This window comes from Epinephelus fuscoguttatus, linkage group LG20, assembly GCF_011397635.1.
Source record: "Epinephelus fuscoguttatus linkage group LG20, E.fuscoguttatus.final_Chr_v1".
Lineage (NCBI taxonomy): Eukaryota > Metazoa > Chordata > Actinopteri > Perciformes > Serranidae > Epinephelus > Epinephelus fuscoguttatus.
The window spans coordinates 8,605,512-8,622,615 of record NC_064771.1 but is presented as its reverse complement, the minus strand read 5'-3'; the positions used below and the strand labels follow the sequence as shown (position 1 = coordinate 8,622,615).

The window sequence follows — 17,104 nt, the reverse complement described above, 5'->3', positions numbered from 1 at the left end:
GAGTCTGGATTTCCAGGCTATAGGAAACCTGTAACTATTGGATATGTAAAAACTGTACATCTGTTCAGAATACTGAGTCTACAGAGAGCCATGTATTTGCATTTTATAGAGTCTAGACATGTAGATGTGTACTTTGAAATCTAACCACCTTTGTGATATATATTTACTTTATTATTTTTATATGCATAGAATGTTCATATTTCAGAACGTGGTAGCCATCCACTTTATCAGAAACTGCAAGCAGAGAGGTCAGTTGTGGCTAAAAATGGCGACCAACATGCAAATGCAATTGAGTGAAAATGAGAAAACTACATTTTGTATAAGAGGTACTCATTGGACCAATACAAATTCCAGCATATTCATCTGATAGCAATAATGGTTCTCACTGTAAACCAAAGGCTGTGGAAACACAACCATATATGACCTTTCTAAAGTACATAAAGCTAGAATAACACGGAATCTAAAACTGCCCAAAAGTGGACACAGTTATATAAGCAAGGATAAGCACTCTGCCAGTGCCACTAAGCCATGGAAGACATCCAGCCACCCAAAAGAAAAACATGAAAACAACTGATTTCTTAGAATTTTTTTCTTGACAATGTGGTCTGGGTTCTTGTGTGGCGAGGCAGCACAGAGAGATCTGTTCATGTAACTCCCACTTGAGCTGGAGAAGCCAGAGACACTGAGCTGCCTCTCCAGACACCACTCATGTCCAACACCAACACTCATATCTGGCATGAAGGCTTCCAGTGAGTCAGATACACATTCAAATACTTAACAGATTTTCATAATACCAACTCCAAGGCCTGCAACCAAGAAACACCACAAAGGTTCCTGTTTACATTGCTGTCCAAAGTCATATTCATTAATTCACCAAAAGATCTGAATTGCACTTGATACTGATTACAGAGTTATAGGGTGAAGTAAGGACATAGTTACTGTAGATGAAAGCATTACAGGGAAAGCCCTCCAGTTACACAGATGATATTTGATTATGTTTGGCTGCTCTTTGCCAAATGCAGCCAATATTCTGAATGTCAAAGTAGCTCTATGAGGTAGAAAGCCTGCCATTTAATTGCCAGCTGCCTTTTGACATAAAGGCTAGATGAGTGATAACACCGGAGGGAGGACGAGGTTGTGGTTTCAGCTGCCGGATGCTTTTAACCTAACAGGAAGATATTTCTGATGGAGTCTTGTTAAAAACTAAAAAAAAAAAAAAAAAAAACATGACTGAGAGTCTGCAGCGAGTTCAGTACACAAGTATGCAGTCCAAAAAGCAGGTAAAAGTATCCAAAATGAGTTAAAGAAACACAAGAATGGTCCAAAAACCACAAGGACTTACAGCTGGAATGCTTTCTGTAACAGGAAAGATAAACTGGCACAGACAAAAGGGAGAACACAGACTAAATACACCAGAGAGAAAAGTGATAATGAGGAACATGAGACAGCAGAGCTGATGAAGAACAGGTGAAACATATCAGGGCAGGGCACACAATCACACAGGTGGGAAAACACACAAGGCAGGAAGTAAAACCAGAAATGATACATGGATGAAACAGGAATAAAACAGGAAGCCCAAAACAAAATCCTCTTGATACACTAAATACAGGGGTGGAAATACAAGACTGAAAATGAAGACAGATAAACTAATATAAACAACTAACAAATATGACACCAAATAGCCCTGGCCAAAGTCTCTGGATGGGAAACCTTTGGTCCCGGCATTCATGTGGATGCCACTTGACGTGGTCCACCCACCCAAACACCATTACAGGCCAAGCACCCCCTCTCATGGCAACAGCACTCTCTGATACAGTGATGAGGAACACGACAAAGAGCTTGAGGCATCAACCTGGCCTCCAATCTGATCGAGCATTCGTGCGACCCTAAAGGGACCCTTGATTCACAGTGGGGCCTCCTTGGATCAGACTTGGCTCTGACCTGTTGAGACATGGACATAGGATCTCTGAGGATGTCTTGTAGTGTCTTGCATCAGGGTTATGGTAAGAGGATCCTTTGCATCCTGTGGGTTGTGATGTAGAATACCAGCACGCCCCACTGATGCTCGTCGGTTTGGGATCTGCGGAATTTGGAGGCCAGGTTGATACCTTGAGCTCTTTGTCACTTTTGTTAGGTCATTCCTAAGCAGTTTTTGTGGTGTGGCATGTTGTCGCCATGAACAGGGGTACTTGGTCTGAGTCCAGTGGCATCCACATGAATGCCAGGACCAAAGGTATTCCAGCAGAACAGTGTACTGTTATCAATGTTATTAACATCACCGGCCAGTGGTTTTAATTTTTTGGCTGATCGGTATAGGAGAGTATACACACTTCGTCTTTGGTAACCTACCCATTTACCCAGTGGTACACCCACCTCGACAACTGCCATTACACCGCTGCATGTGAGTCATTAGTCGCCTAAGTCATCACTTGTTTACCATGAACCACAATCTTTTTCTGGCATGGCTAAAAACATAAAATAAGGTACTCCATGCACCATCTGAGCAACAAAGCTTCTTCTTAATGACAGAGAAAAATTCTACGCCCAAAGCAGAGTACAGGAGACTATAAAAATTTGGATAATTCAAACCTCAGATTTGGCCATCTGTAGCTTCCCATTACCCATGCAAACTTTCACCTGAAACTCACCTCAAAGTTTATTTCTGCTGACCAATTTGTTCATATATTCATTTGCTTCTTTTTTCTTGCCTATGAACATCAAATCAGTCTTTCAGTCCCTAGCCTTTCCTCTACCTCCCCTCTCCACCCTCATCCATCTCTCCCTGCCAGTCTTTTGTCCCACAGTTTGCCTTGGGCCCCAGAAACTTCAGAGCCAGGTCCAGACTGAAAGTTTTTCCACATGCAGAACTGGGGCATCTGGATAGCTCTGCAGGAACACTCCACATTTATTTCCCATTAGCAGTAATTGAGGGGTAAATAGTGGACATTTCTCTGTTTATATCTATTTGTACCAGCGATGGTTGAAACAATGGGAGAAGCAAAGATAACACTTCTTCCACCCTTTTTTTCTTATAGTGGTATTCCCCTAATTATTTTCATTGTGTTGTTACTGGTGTTTTGCACTGCACTTGTGAGGAGTTAATCACAAGGACTGGGTGGTACTGTCACATCTTTTTCCTCTGCTTTTTGAGTTTTCCCTTGGTGGCACTTTTTAGCCATGCTAGGAGATGGCAATGTCAGTCGGTCAGTCATCACTTTGGTCCAGACTGATATATTTTTACAACTATTGTATGGATTGCCATTCATTGTTTGCAGACATTCATGGTCCCTCAAAAATTACTGACTACTATAAAATGGACTGCCATGATGGTGCCCAGAGAATGACTTTGGGCATCTGTATTTTCCTCTAGCGCCACCATTAGGTTAACTTTAAAAATATATACTTTTTTAATGTGTCAACAACTTTAGAGTGCCCCAGGAATGAGTCCTAAAACCTGAAAATTAGTTTGCATTTTAGCACTCCAGGGTCCCTTGTTTTGAAGTCAATGGGTTTTTTGAAAGTTTTTGGTTAGATGCCTGAAATAAGGTCTGTTGTTAACACAAGCTTAAGAGACTTTTTACATTTTGTTCTATGACATAAAAACATCAATAAATACCCCACTCCTGAATTTCAAAGTCCTTCTGTACATTTAAAAAAAAAAAAAAAAAAGAAAAAAAAAGGTGGTTGTTAACAAGTGGCTAAATGAGACTACAGAACGTCATCATGCCAAACACAACTTTACAGCCATGTTGTGGTGGCGATGTTAAAGGATAACTTCGGTCTTCTGCCCGGTTCAGATCACCAGTGCTATCTCTGTAGATAGCATACTAAACGTTTCCCTTACTCTTCACTTGTTCTGGACTGTGACGTCATCTCACAAGAGCTTTGCTTGTTGCTGGTAGAAAACACAGGAGCCATGCAGAGCGCCGCTCCGAGTGGCGCTGGTTGTCCCGGAGTACAGCTGAGAGTTTTACTGCATCGATTGAAAACAATGGTTCGTGTTTGTGCTTATCCGAATTGCAAGAACAGGATGTCGCGCCCCGTACAGCTTTCATAGGCTGCCTTTGTCGGACGGCGAGATGCTGAAGTTGTGGCTAGTTGTGCTACAAATGGATGCTAACACTCCTGTCCAGACACTGTGTCTTGCAGACCATCGGGTCTGCAGTGTTCACTTCTCCCAAGATGACTACTGCCAGCTGAAGAAGAGAAAACATCCAATCCCAAAACACCTCTTCCTCAAGAAAACGGCTGTCCCACGAGTAGAGAGAGCTACAGACACAGTGGAGCAAAGCTCTCGCGAGATGACGTCACGCACAGCCCAGAGGTAAGGGAAACGCTAACGATGCTATTTAGAGATAACACTGGCGATCTGAACCGGTCAGTGGCGAAAAAAAACACTTTTAATGCACAAACTTATACGGGACGCATTTGCCCCCGTTACCGTTTTAGCTCATTTCGCGGCTCCCGGCTGCATCCGCCTCCCTCAATACTGAACCAGTTTTAGAATGAGTTGTACCTATGAATCATACGCACACATACACATGGGGAAATAGGGCCCAGGTTGAAAAATACCAAAGTTATCCTTTAAGTCATGTGACCACAGTGTAGTTTGCTTACAGCCTAATGTTAGCTTTTTCATTCTGGCAATTGAATTTACGCTTCAGAAATCAAAGAAGTTGTGTTTATTTACGAAGATTATCTTGTTGAACAAAACATATAAGTATCATAAACCTTTGTTTACCACAGAGCTTATTTTCAGCAAAAATCCAGAATCCATGGGAAAATCCCATTGGCTTTTCATCAAGGTAACAAGGGCGATGTTAACTTTCATGTTGGCCTACAAAAAAACCATCCCTGGAGCACTGTATTGGATGTAACTAAGGTGAACTTCTGACTTTTCATCCAGCGCCATCATCAGGTCAAAATTTATATTTGCCCAATAACTTTAGTTTATGGTCTGTTACAAATTCCACGAACGGTTCATCATATTCTCATCTGTTTTGTTTTGTTTTGTTTTTTTTTTGCCATTTCACTAACTCTCCTGTCATTTTAGATTTCTCCTCTCCCTCCAGCCATGCCTCCCCCTCATTCCCCTCACCTGGCCCTGCATGCCTTCTTTGCTTTCCTCATCAAATTAAATAGATAAATTAAGTGTGTTTGTGTGTTGAATCATGAATCAATGGATGCAGAGTTACTTTATTTACAATTAAGAAATATAGGCTTGTTTGAGATGAGCTGGGCCCGGATGGACGACGTGACAGTGAAGACTTTTGGAAAAACTTCTTGATGACACCCTGGTGGCTGACTTATCTAATTAACCATAGTTCCAAATCCTCTTCTGGAATTACAAAGTTGGATCATGAGATGCTTCTGGTTACCCAGACAGCTACAGATCTACACACACAAGATGATTGGTACAGTATTTTTTAAATGTTTTCACTGCACGGTTTGGATCACTTTATCTTAATATCATAGACTGAGGGCAGCAAAGTGGAAACATATTTCTTTCTCTTGTTTTGGAAAAGATAATTTGGAGAAATCAATTACTTTTCCTATATTTAAAAACAGTAAATGTCAAAAGAATGCCAGTCTGTCAGGACAGCGCTGACGGCAGTGGCGCATTAAGGTTGATTAAGACGCCGGAATTCATCGTAACCCTGATGAAAGATGTGTGAGGTGTCCTTTCAGCCTCAGCACACAACGGGATAATGAGGAACGGGACAAAACTTCCCCTGGAAAACTGGAAGGCTTCCCACAGGCAGCGGCAGCACTAAATAGCTCTGACAAGGGGTCACATTTCTCACTGCAGTCAAATCAGAAGGGCTGCGAGGTATGAACTATGCTGGCTGATCTGTCTCCTCCACAAATTAACTTCATCATTTATGGTTGGCTAATCTAAGCAGTGAAGAAAAGAAACAATTTGAGTCAGAGCACACCTGGTGATTTTTTTTAAGGGGTAATAAAAAAGTGGTTATTGTTATCACTTTACCTCCACTGAAATAAAAGGCTACTAAAGAAGTATATGGAACAGTGAGGGTTGTAGAGGTAAAACAGATTTGCAGTGATCTTATACCCACTTTCTAGACTGACTTGTTGTGATGTTAGTAAGTAAAAAGTGTAGATTTAGTGATTTACTACCACTCCGATAAAAAGAACTAACAGTGCAGACAATACTTGCTAAAGGTCAGCATATCACACATGAATTTGTCATATCCAGACAACAGTAAAATGCGAGTGACGAGCTGCAGTCCAAACCTTTACGATGCGTTCCATCAAAGCCGTCTAAGGAGTCTGCTAAGGCACTCAGCACCAGTAATGACCAAATCCCATGGGCAACCCTGGAGAGCTTTCCACAAACATTGGCCACAGCACGTGCTGCTCCACACTCTAAATCCTGTGCCTCCACGAGAGATTCACTCCAAAATGTGACACTGAGTCACTTTTGGAAAATAAAACAATCAGCAAAATGATGGCTATCATCATCATCAACACAGATTTTATCTTGTCTTCACTCCAAGGGGTATGATGTGCTTTTAAAAGAACAGAATATCATTTCTGCAAAAAGGGACTTAGGGTGGTTTGGATGCTGTTCTCTGTCCTGAGAACAGACACACTAGAGCAGAAGACGGATGTACATTTAAGCAGTAAAGTCAGTTGTTTCTTTATGTTGGATGGTGTCATAAATATATGGTTTTACATAATAAAAAATAAGGCTGGTGTTATTTTACATTTTTCTTTGAGCATTGAAAGAATATGTAACAAAGTACTTTAAGCTTAAAAGGTCAATTTCCCAGACCTATCTTGTGAAAATCTGATCATGAAAATATCATTATATGGCCTACATTCCACACTGAGGTCATGTGATGAGACCTGAGTCACACCTATTTGCTATATGAAGACCATTACCATTAGCATTAATAATGCTATTATATACATTTTTCTTTTGTCAAGAATTCCCACTGATGCAGACAAACCAGCAATGCTGATTTTAAGCCTCTCAATACTTTGTGCCTTTACTAACCTGTCTGTGGCACTCATCCCTGAGCCTTTCTGTTCAAGTGAAGGTGTTAATCTTTAGAAACTGGTCATAAATATAGTTTCATTTTTGAGTAAGGCTTAGTATTTTCCTTAAACATCTGAACACTGTGGTATCTGGCAAATATACATTGAATAGTACTTTAAAACTGCATTAATTGATTTAATGTGGTCTCTCGAGTGCAATGAAAAAAGCTATAAACACCATATTGATGCATTATCACCTTATAAAGTTGTGGAAAGTGTAAGCAAGTTTTCTATTAACATATAGGCCTATAGCAGACACAAAGCAACCTTAGCATTCATTTAGAATTCTGTTTGTGGACGCTGCATAAATGTAAGCCCAATATTCACTCTCCCCCTTTAGCTCTTTTTTGGTCTCCACTACTATCTGAGGAAAATAGCTGACTCTTAATGGAGCTCTGTGCAAAATTGAGAGTGTATGAGTTGTTTTGAAATGGTTCTCAACATGAAGCTGGCTACTAGCAACTGGTGCTAAATCCATAAACAATGCAAAACAGCAGCACCAGTGCTGACTGAGCAAACATTTAGTTTCCACATAGCTCTGTGTACATCATGGGTGTATTACAAGATGTGGATACAACATTTGTAGTGGAGCTCTGTTCATTCCTATGAAAGTTGCTCAGTGGCACATGAAGCCAAAATCTCTCTATGTCTGTGGTATGAAATTACCTGGATGATCGGTGCTGCTTCCACATCATTGGGCCCATAGAGTAGGTGCACTAGAAACTTAGAGCCTCCAAGCACAGCTGAGTGCAGCCAAGCGGTCAACTTTGCCAGCCAAGCAGCTGACTTCCGGTAGCGCTCCGCTAACTTGCGTGGGGATAAAATAATTTGATTTTGTGGCTGTTTTAGACTTCCCAAAAGTTATAGAACCGACTCCACTTTATATAGCAAATAGGGTTTTGCTGCCATATTGATGCTATTAAAGCTGCTTTCACACCACTATGTGGCCTACCTGCACAAGCATTACCCAAAAAATCAAAGTGGCTGCTACCGCTTCATTCCACAGCTGTGATGACAGGCAGGTGCAAACTCTATCAAAACAACGGAAATCGTTCAAATTACCAAAGATTCTTACAAATTTGGACAATTTACAAATCATCTGAAGTTTGGTTGAAATGTTGTCCCAGGCCCAGTTTTTCCTCTGGTTGTCCTTGTAAGTTGCTAGCGCCGTTCATCTGGGTATTCAGACACCAACGTTATCAGCTCTACTGTTGTGCTGTAAACTACGCCCCCCCCTTACTGCCATCCCGTCATTGTAATGACTGGAGGCAGGGAGTTACTGCACAGTGGTTGGAAAGCCGTTTGAATGTTGCATACAGATCCTTTAAGCTAGCCAAATAGATGCCACGCTGTTCACAGCCAGTCTCTGACCTTGTCTCTCTGCTATTTTGTCTTGGCAACAGTTCACAGCAAACAGCTGCCTGCTTTAGTTGGAAAATTTGTTCATAAGAAAAGACTGAATTAAAACACTAAAATTGAGGCCTGGAGAACCAAAACAGTAAGCTAAAAGATGCTAAAAGATCCATAGAGCTGAGAGGAACTGCAGATTTGGTGATTATTTTCTGTGGGTTCATCACTAAAAAGTTTTCCACATTCCACACAGTCATTTGGTCTATTGTTCATAAAAATACTGGTTAGTGCTTTAAGTTCTCATTAAACTGGATAAACAGTATTGTTCAGCTATTGTTCTCAAAAATCAGTGGTGAACTCAAACTTTGATCTTTTCAGCAATCAACATGAATGTGCTTTATTTATGGGCTGAATGCTTCCAAACAACAATGTGGGTTTATATTTCTCACAATAAAACTTGTGGTAACACCTCTTCCCAACCAAAAGGGATGTGTCATTCAAACAGTGTTCCTCGCAGTAAACCAATCAGTCATAGAGCGTGCCTCAGGCCAGGAAACAGCATGGTGCCTCACAGAACTATGACAGCAGTCTCAGTAAAAAACACACTCTGTACTTGCTCTCTCAATAAAACGATCAGCTGGAAAATGGTCAACACAGCAGTAAAAACCCACAGAGAGAAACGCAGCATTTAAACAAGCTCGAACACAGTGACTGCCATAGTGGCTGCATCTCTCTCTCCCTCTGCTAGGGTATCATTATCCACTTAATTTCATCCACCCAGGGTTGGTATAATGACCACGTTCAAAATCCCTTATCGAGCAGAAATTCAGACATCACAAATCATGTGAGTTCTAGAGTATCAAGTTATTGAAACAAAAGAGGAATGACTTTTTTAAAGGGAAAAAATGAGAAAGGAGAAGGAGAGGCAAAGAGGGAGATGCAGCAGAGCGGAGCAGCAGACTTACAGCTCGGTACTTAGTGGCCACCTCATTCTTTTCCTTGTTAAGCTGGGTGTTCTGCTCCTCTAGCTCCCGGACCTTGGAGAGGAGTCGCTCACTCTGCTCTACGGCTCTCCTCAGCTCTTCTCTCTCCCTCATCCCTGCCTGCTGTGAATGAATGTGCCGCTGCAATGACAGAGACCCAACCTGGAACAGCACTCACACACATCCAGATACTCACACATGCAAAAGCCTGATATTTTGGCTTGGCTGGCTCTCTGGCTGAGTCTCTCACTTTTGTTCCCTTCTGTCTGGAGTCTGCACTGTACCCCCTCTCTCTCTCTCTCTCTCTCCCCTCTCTCCTCCATCCACATCTGACAAACCAACCCACACTTCTGTCAAAGAGCTTTGCCCTCTGAAAGACATCCACATGCATGTATGAATACATGCACACTGCCCACAATTCCTACCCTCGGCCTCCTGCTGTCCTTCTTCCATTAAAACAATATAAAACTTTCCTGTGCTAAATTGCTTCTGAGTGGTCTGATGTTATAGTGAGGTTATTCCGAGTCAAATCAGTTAGAGGTTTTGGTCTTACATTCTTGGTCTTACACATCTTATTTATATGCTATTTAAGACCAATAAATATCCCTTTACTGATATCCATCCATTTTTATCTACTTATCCGGGGCCGGGTCGTAGGGGCAACAAGCTGAGCAAGGTATTCCACACATCCCCTCTTCCAAGCATCATTTTCCAGCTCCTCATGGGGGATCCCCAGGTGCTCCAGGCCAGATGAGAAATATAATCCCTTGAGTGTGTTCGAGGTCCACCCCATGGCCTCCTACCAGGACATGCCTGAAAAATGGAGGTGTCTGGGAGGTATGGTGATCAGATGCCTAAACTCAACTGGCCCCTTTCGACGCAAAGGAGCAGCAGCTCTACTCCAAGCTCCTTCCGGATGTCTGAACTCCTCACCCTATCACTAAGGTTGAGTCCAGCCTTCCTACAGAGAAAACTCATTTTGGCTGCTTGTATCTGCAACCTTAATCTTTCGGTCACTACTTAAAGACCATGATCCATAGGTGAAGGTTGAGACGTAGATGGACCAGTAAATCTAGAACTTTGCCTTCCAACTCAGCTCTGTCGCACCGTGCCAAACCGCCGAACCGCCAATCCATCTCATGCTCCATATTACCCTCACTCGTGAACAAGACTCTAAGATACTTGAACTCCCTTGCTCAGGGCATCAACTCACTCCCAATTCAGGGTGAGCAATCCATTATTTTCTGGCAGAGAATCATGGCCTCAGATTTGGAGATACTGACTCCAAGGTGTACCAAAAGTAAGTTCAGGCTGTTTTAATTTTAAGTATTGCATAGTTTTTCGCCTCTGGGAATATACTGTCATTTTCCCCACTAAAAATTGTCTCAGACAAAAAGACATTTTTTTGGGACAGCATCCTCAGACATATAACTCCCAGAGCCATGAATTATGGTAAAGACACAGGAGAAAAAAGTGTACAACAGGACAAGCCAAGGTTTCAATGAGATCTGAGATTCTGAGATGCCAATATGGTAACGTGGACTCAGTCCTTGACCATGAAATTTTGTTTGAAAAGGAGTCTTTATGTGAGCATTTTGTGTGTAAAGTTGCCTGCAGTTGTCTTCATATTTAAACTGAACACGCTATGGGGCTTATGATGCCCAGTCACCGGCCCATGCATCTGATTATTAGAGTCAGGTGTGATTGATTAGTGTTGTTTTCTAGTAGCAGGACTGGAGATAACTGGTTATGTCTTTGGATATTAGTGAGATCCATCAGCCAGTTGCAGCACTGTCAGTAAATCAACTATTATTGTTTCCCTATATTATTTTGTAAGGCTAACCTCTCCTGTTGTTCCTGCCCTTGTGTGTTTACAACCTCTCTAATTACCCTTGTTCCACTGCCAGACTGTCTTTGTTCAACCCCGTGTGTTCATTTCCCAACATAGTGTTAGTGTCTATGGTTTTTGGATTGGTTTCCCTGATTTTTGGATTTTGCCTCCTTTCTGTCAAGTTTTGTTTGCCCTGTTTGGACGGTTTGACCTCCTGTATGTGACTGCCCAGCTCTCAAGTAAATATTTTGCCTGTTGAACCTCATCTTGTACCCTAAATTTTTCCTGTGTTTGAGTCTCTGTTCAGCCCAGTGTTGTTACAGTTAACCTACACATTGCAAGCCACAGCTGCTTTGACACCATATTCAGATGCTGTGCAATCAGTGGACTTAAACATCCATAAGATAGTGTACTGTTGGTCAACTGGAACCGATAAAGTGATGGATTTATTAGCAAAAGCAAAAGTACTGTGTCAATCAATCAATCAATCAATTTTATTTATAAAGCCCAATATCACAAATCACAATTTGCCTCACAGGGCTTTACAGCATACGACATCCCTCTGTCCTTAAGACCCTCACAGCGGATAAGGAAAAACTCCCCAAAAAAACCCTTTAACGGGGGAAAAAAAACGGTAGAAACCTCAGGAAGAGCAACTGAGGAGGGATCCCTCTTCCAGGACGGACAGACGTGCAATAGATGTCGTACAGAACAGATCAACATGATAAATTAACAGTAATCCATATGACACAGGGAGAGAGAGAGAGAGAGAGAGAGAGAGAGGGAGAGAGAGAGAGAGAGATATGCAGGTAATGACAGTATCTTACAACAACATTAATGGAAGTTTGTTTGTGTCAACAAAACAAGAGAAGATCCAAATCATGTCCTGTTAACACTGAAAGAGACTCTTCCAAGCAATCTGAAGGAGTTGCACGTCAGCTTTAAGCTGAGGACAGGACCCAGATTGGACTTTCAATATTCTGTAAGTTGAGACCAGAATGGTCCATTACTATGGGTGCAAATGGCATCAACTTTGAGTGTTTGTTCCATCCACCAGAATACCAAGCTGATGGTTGTAGTTTTCAGTGGTTCATCAAAGCTGGACATCATAGAATGCAAGACTAAACTAGTCAAGGACTGTATGTATGCCTCACTACTTTCCATACTGTCCTGGAAAGCCAGCACTGAAGACATTCATTAGTTGGGTTTCTTAAAAATGTAACGCAAATTTTACCACATTTTCAGAATTGTCTGAAATTGTATCCTATATGATTTCATGTGACAGTTGATTGATTAGAAAACTAGGACAGTGAACCATTTTTATTTGAAAATTAGCTCATACATGTGGTTTGCCCTAAAGCATCTTGTTCATGATCCAACTAACTGTCAAAAAGCCTGCATGTTTGCAGGTTTGGGCTTAAGGACTTGCTGCTCTGCCAACAGTTCCAGATAAATTTTAAATTAGTGCCCAAGAACCCCAGAAATCAACATTCTCATCTGGATAACTGAGTTATCCATGTAGGTAGAAGGGGCCCTGGCCTCTTGGGGTTCCTTCCTTACTTTACATTCAGCACAATGGTTTGATCACAGCCTTCCCGATTTCATGGGATATACACGAATTAGGGATAAATGATATTGGATTTTTTGCCAATATCGATATGCCAATATATAACAACTCATTTGACCGCTATTGATATATATCCACTTTTTTCCCCACCTAATTTTAGTCATCATCAAGTCTCACCTGTAGTGGAATTAACATCATATTATGTACGCGTAGTCTTATCATGATGGCCCACCAACAGATGGAGACATGAAACAAATGCTATTCAGTGTCTGTAATATTCATTCATTGTGCAAAATAAGAAAAAGCATGTTGGCTGATTCTGATTTTAAAGCCAATATTATCCCATACCTTTGAGATGCCAATATTATCATGCATCCCGAACTACAAATGGTGGTGCAATATTTTTCATAGGTATGCATACAAACAGTACATGAGAACAACATAAAGATCAAAACTACCTTTCTTGTAGCTCTTCTTTGTGCTGTTAACATTCTGGCACCTCAAGCCAGTTTAAACAAACACAAAGAAGAATAAGTACTCTTTCACCCAGACCCAATCTGTACATGGCACAGAGGCCAAAGATCAAAGAGAGTTCAGCCAGAAGTGTTTAGTTGATCAGAGGCAGACAGTAATGTAAAAATGCTGTTGGTATGTGGGCTGCACTTTATTGCATCAGACTCTGTAACACTTAAGCCAATGGTTGGTTGCCCCTGTCTCTCCCATCCTTCCTCTCTCTCCCTTTCTCTCTTTATACACACTATCCTGACCTGAACAGACTACGTGCAAAAATACTTCAAGAACTATCTATAACTAGTCTGAGTCCTCCCTACCAGCAGAATCAGACTCACAGGCTAAACACATTTGTCAAACCCTGACATACTGATGTGAACACAATACTGTTCTGTACCACATCCAGACTTTTACAGTGGAATTTACCTTAGAATGAGAAAGATTCTGCCCTGTGTCCTCATCATAACATCCAAAAAAATTTGCAACCTTATGTTACTTTGTTTAGTCAGGTTGTCTCTAAGAATATAGTCTCCTTTTCAAAAGATACCCAAGACCAAGAAGCATGCAATGTCAGCAACATATAACCCAGACAACCAACAATCAGGTTTAAAGTAGAATGAATGATATCAATTACAAGAGTCCTAAAAACAGTAAGTAATAGAGCTTAAAAAAGGGGTATGAAAAAATCTAGTCTGTGCAATTTGCAGTTCATTCACATAAAAAGGAACCTGAAACTAGATCTGCAGAAATTAGTGCGTACATATAGGATATTTTAATTAAGTAGTTAGTTAAGTAGTTGTTGGATTGTAATTTGGAAGCTTTAATGTTGTGTTCACCGCTTCTTTACGTTACCACCAATTGGCCAAAACAATCAGCTAATGGAGGTGTAATTCAACACGGTCTAGTTTGATCTCTAATTATTGGGGAGTTAATGTTGAATATGAAGCCAAATTCTGATGTAACTCTACTTCATGACAAAATGAAGTACAGATGAAGTTTTAATGACAGGTTAGTCAGAGACAAAGTATTATGTAAATATTAATGCCAGCTGTGTGTGTTGTCGCTGAATACTTAAAAAAAAAAAAAATTTCACCAGCACAGGCTGTTCTCATGCACTGTTTGCACGTTTTCCTATTGCACCAAAATTTGAACATATCCTACGTAATCATGAACCAGTAATTTGTGTATAACCCATGTATTTGGCAAGGCTGTGATTATGTGGCCAAGGCGCTGATGGTAGTAAAGAAGGAAGCAGGCTCGTAAGGTGGCTGGGATGGTGGATAGGTCAGAAAATACAGGACTTTCCACAAGACTTTTCCCAGGAAACTGGTTTGAGTCATTTAAGGTATGTCCTCACCAGAGTTGGGTAGAGTACTTTGATTACTTTTTGCAGTAACGAGTAACTTAACACGTTAGTTTGCTGTTTGAGTAATCAACTACTTAAGTACATTTTCAAACAAGACATCAGTTACTTCCGTTACTTTTAGAACGCTGGTCCTTCAGCTCCGAAACAGCAACGGCTGTGGTTCTAATAACGGAGATAACGTTAAACCTATTAGTCTGAAAGAAGCCATGGAGCTTGTGGCTCGCTACGTGGTTGGAGAAATGCTGCCGTTGTCTACGGTGGAGTCAAAATCCACCTTATTTTTCACAGAAACACGGAGGCAAAACAGAACGCAGCCAGCTTCCATTTTTTTGTGCGACACTTCCGGTCCAGCACTCGTACCACTGTGTAAATGGGAATCGCCTTGTTGTTTACCTTGCTGAGTTTAGCTATATATATGTATATATCACATTTTTCACGTCACTGTATCACCGTTTAGACTAATCTGATGTTTGTAAAGTCTATAAACACAATGCACATTAGTATTTTCTCTGTGTGTAATTAATAACATGGTTATCGTAGATTAGCTGGGCTAACCGTTAGCTGTTAGCTGTTAGCCGTGTCTGTAATAACTCACTAAACTCACAAAGTGGCCCGTGAAAAAAATATTTTCTCCAGCGGATGTCTTAGTTACAACATGATTGAGCTAACTGGAGTAGTTTCATGTCGTATCCGCTTTTAACGGGTGACGATCCTGATGTTAGCTTTGCTGCTAGTGTTAGGTGTCCCTGCCAGCTGCAGGCACTGATGCTTTCTAGACATTGTGATTTCCCAAAACTGAATAAATACCACACATAGCAACACAAAACTGCTTTGCTAGCTCAATCATGTTGTAACGGCTGGATGGTTGATGCGTACATGCTGATTCAGGTGCTATCAGAGCCGATCCGCGCATCACTATGGCTTCATGATCAACTCAGTCAAATAAAACAACCCGTCCTGTGTTAGGAGTGTAAGTCGCTGACAGAAAGAATGAAAGAAAAGGGGAAAAAAGATAGAGAAGCAGCGTACACCTCACATATTTATTTCTCACAGTTGCGCACACGTTTGGCTGGCATGCAGAAACACCGTCTGTGTGTCGAGGGTGCGAGCCGCAGCTTCAGCTGCTCAGGTAGAGAGGCTTAACCCGGTGTGTTTTTTCGCTGATTCGGTTCTGCAGGTTCTCTGCTGGTACACTGGAGACGGGGATCAAGCAGTTTGTCTCACTCAGGATAGATTGTGCTTTTTTGGTTCATAGTTTATGATTGACGTGCGATTTATTCGCGTTTAGAGGGAATAAATTTCCGTTATAACGGAAACGTGGGCACAGTTATCTATACAAAATACACAGACCAACTAACTAACTAACTAACTAACTAACTAACCCACTGACTAACATAAACAACTGAAATTTAAAAAAAAAAAATAGCTTGCACCGTTAGCTCCGGTAAGGGAAAGTATGAGGGAAAGCGGCTGACCGGAAGTCACGCACAAAAAAACAGAAGTTGATCACTATTTACTTCCGTGTTTGAAAATAAGGTGGATAGGACTCGCTGACAGACATATTTCAGACTCAGGACTTGCATTATGCCTGGTACACGCTACACGCTGGTACTGACCAATTATCCCCGGTCGTCTTTCACGGCGTGTGTGATGTCATCGGGTTATTCTTGTCCTGTTTTTATGACTTTGACTATTATTTGAATCACTGTGTGTCTGTTCATGTGCCAGCCGACATGTTGTTGTAGTCACCTAAAAGGTCAGCAGATGGCAGGAGCTACATTTGAACATGTGCTAAAACATCCTTGACCTGCACTAACCAAAGCAATTAAAATGTCCTGCAGAGAGCAACTGTCTATTATATGCATTTACAGTTCTTGCCACAGTCAGTCTGTCTTATTTTATTTCTCTCAACACCTAACAAGATTCTACAAGTAATTTTGGCTTTACTTCCTGAGCAAAAAAAAAAAGAAGAAGTTGTTTCCCTCTATGGAAAAACAGATGTGAGCTAAATTTCCACAGTGAGATCTGAAGAAGAGGTTTAAAAGGGACAAGCTCTGTTACAGAAAGACAGGCAGAACACACACATACACACACACAAACACAGAAAAACCTGTTGCTGCTTGAGCGTCGGTATCTGTGCCATTGGAAAAGAGCCGTCATTAGCTCAGCTTTCTGAGCCCTGACAGTGAATTTACCTCTTAAACCTGACAACTGTACAGTTTGTCAGCGGGGAAATTAGACAGGGAAACGTGGTATCGTCTTTCTTAAGTGTGCAGCGGTAATTGCCATGTTGTCCAAATAAAATTTAGGACATGTGAGTTGTAACTGCCATGAGGATCTGCCTGCTGACACACCTGAACTTCCTTTGCCTGTAGTCATTTTAAACACACAATATATTTAGCTGTCAGTGCAGGATTTACTGTCGCACTCGACAT

The 17,104-nt window shown here is 41.3% G+C and overlaps 1 protein-coding gene across 2 annotated transcripts in view; it reads right to left on the bottom strand.

The window, feature by feature from the left end:
- The window catches only part of LOC125880338 (myosin-16), a 75,680-nt gene that overhangs the window by 51,118 nt on the left and 7,458 nt on the right, over positions 1-17,104 (bottom strand). The window contains exon 1 of one of the 2 annotated variants that reach the window (XM_049562675.1): positions 9,378-9,524. The exons of the other annotated variant lie outside the window; for it this stretch is intronic. Within the exon in view, the coding sequence (XP_049418632.1) occupies positions 9,378-9,509 (132 nt within the window). The 5' untranslated portion in view covers positions 9,510-9,524. Of the gene's footprint in view, positions 1-9,377; positions 9,525-17,104 lie in introns of those variants that run through there. 2 annotated transcript variants of the gene reach the window in all.